We start from the raw sequence: 6811 nt of genomic DNA, 5'->3' as shown, positions 1-6811 counted from the left end.
AATTGCGATATTATTTTAAGAATAAAAACTTAACTACACTTATTATGAAGGATTTATAATTACCATAAGTTGATTAAGATACATCTGAAAATTCTTTTCATCACATAAATTATTTAAATTTATAATTCTATAAAATTTAAGTTTTTACATTTAATTTATACACTAAGCATAATCACAAATTCTAATAATTTTACTAGCATCATACAATTTAGAACAAGTTCAATTGAAAATTCACATTAACAAAATTTAAATCATTTGCTTTTTGAAATGTTATGCCAGTTTTCAATAATAATACGTAATCATTGGTATGTCATTATAACATGCACACCTTATCCAATGTGTGACAGGTATTTAACTAATAACAAAACATTTTATATGAAGGTTAAAATATAAATCTTTGATAGCACCGGTTACCAGCTATCCTATGAAGCTATACTATTTTAAACATCATCGTCATCCAATGTATCATATTTGCTATTTTCATGTAATAAAACATATACCCTTGAACTAAATCCATATTTAATAACATCTCTTTTTAAAAGCTCGTGGTATCTTCTTGGTTCTAGCTTTACGTTATTTACAAATGTACCGTTAGCTAATTCTAAATCTATAAGATATGGAGGTATTCTTCTTCCCTCTGCACCATTTTCTTTCTTAAAATTAACTAATCGATATCGTAAAACAGCTGGGAACGTGCAGTAGATCATCCGGATTGGTTCTTTCTTTTCTGAAAATGTATTTTATACATACTATATATAAATAGGAACAAAGAGAAAACCTTGTATAACAAAAGCTTTACGTCACACTTTGTACAATGGCCATTAAATAAAGATTTAGAGGTGTCTTCTTTATGTGATTAATTTCATCCCGTCGAAGCAAAATTACACGCATATTTAACCTAATGCTCTCTGGAAGCCCACCAAATCCTTTACAAATTCCATAAGTTTACTCGTAAATAAAAAATTTAAACAATTTTTAAGAAATCAAATATTTTATTACATATCTTTCAAGTATATATTATATATAAGCTTTTGTAAAAAAAATAGGCTAATTATTAAATTTGAGGTACGAAACACCTATTTAAAAAAAAACATTTATTTAAAAAACATGCAATTTTAATTTATTAAAATGAAGAACAACACCAAATAATCTTAACTTTAATAATTAATGTAATTAATATAATCTTTCTGTAAAAGTCATAAAATTATAAATCATTTTTTTCTTTCTAAAATTGCCAAATTTGATTTCCTACGCACTTTTGGCTTAAATATTGACTTTCTAAGCTGCTTTTCTATAATTACTTTTTCTTCTTTGCTTAAAGAACACATTAGCTTCTTTACAGATTTACTTTGAGAATATCTCTTTATATCTATTAACCTTTGTCTATAGATTTTCAACTTTTTTGAAATTTTTAATTGTTCTCTATGCAGATTACTTGCTATTTGATATAATTTTCTTGCTTTTGGAGTTAAATGCATTCTTGATATTATGCTTGGAGACATTTTAACTCGTTTACATCCTTTTACTATTTCAGTTGTATCTTCAGTTCCTGTTTCAGGATCTCCTTCAACTTTAATTTGTAGAATGTCTGATACTTGTTCACACTAAAAAATAAAAAATTGTATACGTATTTATAAAAAATAATAAATAAATAAACAAAAAACTGACACATTAAAATACCAAAATTACCTCATTTTGTATTTCAAGAATAACATCGTCACTTTCTGTATTGTTTGATGTTGGCTCACACTAAGTAGAAATATTTATGTAGTTAAAAATTGGTTAAAAATTCATATCATAAAAAGCTAACATAATATAAATACCTGCATTCCTATCTCATTGATTAAATCAGAATATAATAGAAATTTATTTGCTTCTTTTCCATTATGGTCATTGAGATTAATATCAATTTGTTCATTAAACTGGGAAAAATAACTAATGTTTGGCAGATTAACAGATGGAATTACATTTTCTTTTAGTTTTCTAGTTTTGTATCCTCCCACCCTATAATCAGCCTCTTCAAAATGCTCATAACAAATTCTCATATTTTTTAGATTCATATTATTGACAACAGGCCTTTTGAATAATTTTATAGCTTTAACCCATTTTTCAGCTCTTTCTTCCTTAACAGGAAATTTATGACTTGGCACACCAGCAGTTGAATTACATCCTAAAACGCAGCATGCTTGGACCATTTTTTGGCTTAAGCCTAGCTCAAATAAGTTGTTTTAGTCTTGTTATGAAAATAAATAATTTCATTTACTTATCTTACTTCAAACCTTTTGAGATTTATCTTTTTATTAAGGTTTACACATATATCTTTGTATAAGGTTTTGATTAGAATTATATATTATATATCAAATTTTCAAGTTCATTTAGGATTGGTAGCTCTAAGGGTTCCACGTCTTGTTGAAAATTGTAAATAGTAGTTAATTCTATCCAAGAGGCTCTCCCGAATAAATAAATTTACTCATAACTTCACAAGTGGAAAATTGGCATTACAGATAAAACTGGCTAAAACAATTCGAATTGTCTAATCCGTACAGAGCTTACACACCCTGCGCTGCAATGATTTTTTCAAAGGTTTCACTCTTTTTCTCTGAATTACTTCCAATTTCTTCTGATAGCACTAATAATATAAATTTTAATATCTGATAATGTTTGTTTATATACATTATTTTACATTTTACACTTTAGAGTACGACGGAGCAGCAAGTGGCCGCACGCACCCATACGGCACACGCAACTACACAATACACAGTGCGCGCTGGTGCACGCAACCAACCTTACCCACCTTACCAACCAGCCGCAGCCCGCAACGCCCGCAACCCGCGTCCCCCGCGTCTTAGTTTACCATACACACACTCACAACTCATAACTCACATCACATCACATCATATCACAGATATGTACTACATACGTGAACGCCGTGAAGCTCATGCACTATGCAGATTGCAGAGGTGCTTTGACTGCTTTGTATTGTAGTTCGTTCGTAAGCGTCCTCTCTCTCCTTCCTTTCGTTTTGCCGGTTTTGAGGTTTTGCGTTCACTGATATCCGTCCTCACTCCTCTGGGCGCTGGCAACTGGGTCTGGCTGGAATCACTATAGCTGCTCAGCTGCTGTCTGTCTACCTTGCTGCCTTACTTGCTTCATCCCCTTCATCTATGGTAGTATCAGTGGATTTGCCATCAATGTTATTGGCAAGTGAGATCCCTTGGTAAAAAACCAAAATTTATATAGCCGGCTTGTTGGAAAAAGCAGTTTTTACAATTGTTTCATTTTCCAATTTATAAACAAGAAAATGGAAGCTCTAATTCCTGTTATAAATAAGCTGCAGGATGTTTTCAATACTGTTGGCTCTGATGCTATTCAATTACCTCAGATAGTGGTTCTTGGGACACAGGTTAGTCAAAATACTAATTTTTCTTTACCTTCCTGATTCATTGTTTGTTTCAAAAATTTTTTCCTTTATTCCATTCTTTTTCTATATATACAGGAGTTTAAAATATTTCATTTGACCTTGATCTCACCCTATTAAGTTTTCTCATGTAAAATATTATATTTTATAGTTCCAATGAAATTAATATATTTTGTCACTTTTTAGAGCTCAGGGAAGTCATCTGTGTTGGAAAGTTTAGTTGGCAGATCTTTTCTACCTAGAGGGACTGGTATAGTTACAAGGCGTCCTTTAATTCTTCAATTGATATACTCTCCACTTACTGACCGTGAACACAGGAGTGCAGAAAATGGAACTAATGCATGTCCAGCATGGGGTATGTTCATGCATACAAAAAATAAGATTTTCAAAGAATTTGATGAAATTCGAGAAGAAATTGAGAGAGAAACTGAGCGAATGGCTGGAACTAATAAAGGAATTTGTCCTGAGCCAATCAATTTAAAGATCTATTCAGAAAATGTTGTAAACTTAACTCTAATAGATTTACCTGGTATAACTAAAGTACCTGTCGGTGATCAACCTGAAGACATTGAAAGCCAAATTCGTGCTTTAGTTTTCAAATATATTTGCAGTCCAAACTCAATTATCTTAGCTGTAGTTACTGCTAATACAGATATGACAACAAGTGAAAGCTTAAAATTAAGCAAGGAAGTAGATCCAGATGGAAGACGTACACTTGCAGTAGTGACTAAATTAGATCTAATGGATGCTGGTAATTTTCTTATAGGATTTTGTTGTGAATTTATCTTAAATTCTATTTTTTATTAACTTTCTTTTTTATTTAAGGAACTGATGCAATTGATGTTCTTTGTGGTCGGGTTATACCTGTAAAACTAGGTATTATTGGTGTTGTAAATAGATCACAGCAAGATATAATGAACAATAAAAGTATTGAAGAAGCTCTGAAAGATGAAGCAGCATTTTTACAAAGAAGATATCCAACATTAGCAAATAGAAATGGCACACCTTATTTAGCCAAAACATTAAATCGTTTGCTCATGCATCACATACGAGACTGCTTACCAGAGTTAAAGGTACAGTAGAATCCATTTTTAAATATAAGAAAATATTGACACAAATTAAAAAATATTTTTTTTTTAGACAAGAGTGAATGTCATGGTTTCTCAGTTTCAAACATTGTTAAATTCTTATGGTGAGGATGTGGGGGACAAAAGCCAGACTCTGCTACAAATTATTACAAAGTTTGCCAGCAGTTATTGCTCAACTATCGAAGGTACCGCAAGAAATATTGAGACGACAGAATTATGCGGTGGTGCCAGAATCTGTTACATTTTCCACGAAACATTCGGAAGGACTTTGGATTGTATAAACCCACTGGCGGGGTTGACGAAGATGGATATTCTCACGGCGATTCGGAACGCTACTGGTCCAAGACCGGCTTTATTTGTATCGGAAGTCTCCTTTGAGCTGTTAGTGAAACGGCAAATCAGGAGACTTGAAGAACCATCTCTTCGTTGCGTTGAGCTTGTTCACGAGGAAATGCAGAGAATCATTCAGCATTGTGGAACGGAAGTCCAACAGGAAATGCTTCGTTTCCCTAAACTGCACGAGAGAATCGTCGACGTGGTTACTCAACTTTTGCGAAGGAGGCTCCCAACCACAAATCAAATGGTAGAAAATCTGGTAGCCATCGAACTGGCTTATATTAACACGAAACATCCGGATTTCCACAAGGACGCAGCACTGGTGTCATCTCTATTAAAGCATGTCGAAATAGATAACATGAAGCATAATCGAAGACAAATTCCAGCAAGTTCTAATACTATTATTACGAACGATATTGTGAGTATTTTATCTTCTTTATACCCCACCCTCATAGATCCTCTCTAAGATTCAAGTATCGGACCCATTAACATCCTTGACAGAATACGAAATCGATGAATAATCAAGACGAAAATGCCGAGCAGAACAAAGATCAGCAGACTCAGCAGAATCATTGGTTACTCAGCAATTTACTACCACATGGGAGATCCGAGTCAACAGGTTCGACGGATGGCTCGCCTGTCCGTAACAGAGATCTAAATATGTCACCTAATCCTGATGGTAATCCAGCGATTGAAATTCAGAAAGCCTCGCCTCAGCAAAAACCGGTTAATTTACTTCCTGAGGTACCCACCCAGGCTTCTCGTAAACTTAGCGAACGAGAGCAAAGAGACTGTGATGTTATTGGTAAATAAATATAAAATTTAGTAATCGATGCGTCAAGAGTAACAACTTTTTATTTAAATACAATGCAATATCTTTTATTTTTACAGAGAGACTTATTAAATCTTACTTCTACATCGTTCGTAAATCCATCCAAGACAGTGTTCCAAAGGCAGTCATGCATTTTCTAGTCAACTATGTGAAGGATAATTTACAAAGCGAGTTGGTCACTCATTTATACAAGTCAGATCATATTGAGGCCTTATTAAATGAAAGCGAACATATTGCTGTTAGACGTAAAGAAGCAGCAGACATGTTAAAAGTATTATGTCGTTTCTTTTCATCTAAATCTATAACAACAAAATTCCTTGAAAAGTAAAGGTGATAGTTTTTACTTAATAACTGTCATAAATTGTGTTTCAGGCATTGACACAAGCAGGCCATATTATCAGTGAAATTCGTGAGACGCACATGTGGTAAATCATCACCGACAACATTAGCACCTTCGGATTAATTAATTAGTTTATTATCGGTATTATAAACGCGCATTATCGTAGATAAGTTGGCAAATGCAACTATGTATATGTTGGACCACTGTATATAGTCCTTATTTTCCATGCAACCAAACGGAGTAAGTGAAACAATGCCCTCTTCATTTCTTTTTCATTTTATCGCTCGTTTCACGCAGAATCGAAGCAGCAGGAGAAAAACTTGCATTTAAAACGAGGAAAATTTAGGCAATTAGTTTATAATACTATCTTATCCTAAACTTTTACTTTTTATTTTTTTATGGCCACCCAGTGAGTGAACATTATAATATAATGAACCCTCATGATGGTTTTATCTCTTTTTTTGCCAATAGTACTCCTGAGCTTTTATTGTATATGATCATGTATTGTGGAAAAGTTTTAAGTAGAGTAGTATCTCCATGCATTGTTAGAATTATAAATAGTAAATGATTTTGAATAACTGCTGAGTGCGAGTGAAAATGATATGATTTTTTCATTGTTTTATGGCAGATAGCCTTCTCTGTATAGCTCTAGTATAAAAACTTTTAAAAATCAAATACTTTTCTTTTAATTGATTAATCTAAATTTTATTTGGTTTATTAATTTCAAAATATTGATAATATGTTCAGCTTAAATAAATAGATTGATTAATGATTAAAAAATTATTTAAGAACAATAC

At 32.5% G+C, this 6811-nt stretch overlaps 2 protein-coding genes across 5 annotated transcripts; one reads left to right on the top strand and one right to left on the bottom strand.

The window, feature by feature from the left end:
- Positions 1–724: 724 nt before the first annotated feature.
- LOC136775761 (uncharacterized) lies at positions 725–2892 on the bottom strand. 3 transcript variants are annotated; one of them, XM_066730827.1, is made up of 4 exons: positions 2795–2892; positions 1824–2209; positions 1690–1749; positions 725–1604 (listed from the first exon to the last, which is right to left on the bottom strand). In XM_066730827.1, the coding sequence occupies exons 2-4, from the start codon at positions 2193–2195 to the stop codon at positions 1212–1214; spliced, it is 825 nt and encodes a 274-aa protein (XP_066586924.1). In that variant the 5' UTR covers positions 2196–2209; positions 2795–2892; the 3' UTR covers positions 725–1211. The 3 variants fall into 3 exon arrangements, with proteins under 3 accessions (XP_066586924.1, XP_066586923.1, XP_066586922.1); XM_066730826.1 differs by lacking the exon at positions 2795–2892 and adding an exon at positions 2280–2783; XM_066730825.1 differs by lacking the exon at positions 2795–2892 and having other exon boundaries at positions 1824–2781.
- Positions 2893–3164: 272 nt separating this feature from the next.
- On the top strand, positions 3165–6763 carry Drp1 (dynamin related protein 1). 2 transcript variants are annotated; one of them, XM_066730812.1, is made up of 7 exons: positions 3165–3403; positions 3605–4169; positions 4244–4491; positions 4559–5260; positions 5386–5647; positions 5734–5945; positions 6047–6763. In XM_066730812.1, exons 1-7 carry the CDS (start codon positions 3302–3304, stop codon positions 6101–6103), a joined length of 2148 nt encoding a protein of 715 aa, XP_066586909.1. In that variant the 5' UTR covers positions 3165–3301; the 3' UTR covers positions 6104–6763. The 2 variants fall into 2 exon arrangements, with proteins under 2 accessions (XP_066586909.1, XP_066586908.1); XM_066730811.1 differs by having other exon boundaries at positions 5344–5647.
- Positions 6764–6811: the final 48 nt, after the last annotated feature.

Source organism: Prorops nasuta, unplaced genomic scaffold (genome assembly GCF_024137725.1).
Source record: "Prorops nasuta isolate Cenicafe-Biocafe unplaced genomic scaffold, Cenicafe_Pnas_1.2 PNAS00008, whole genome shotgun sequence".
NCBI classification, from domain to species: domain Eukaryota; kingdom Metazoa; phylum Arthropoda; class Insecta; order Hymenoptera; family Bethylidae; genus Prorops; species Prorops nasuta.
This window is presented reverse-complemented; position numbering and strand designations above follow the sequence as displayed.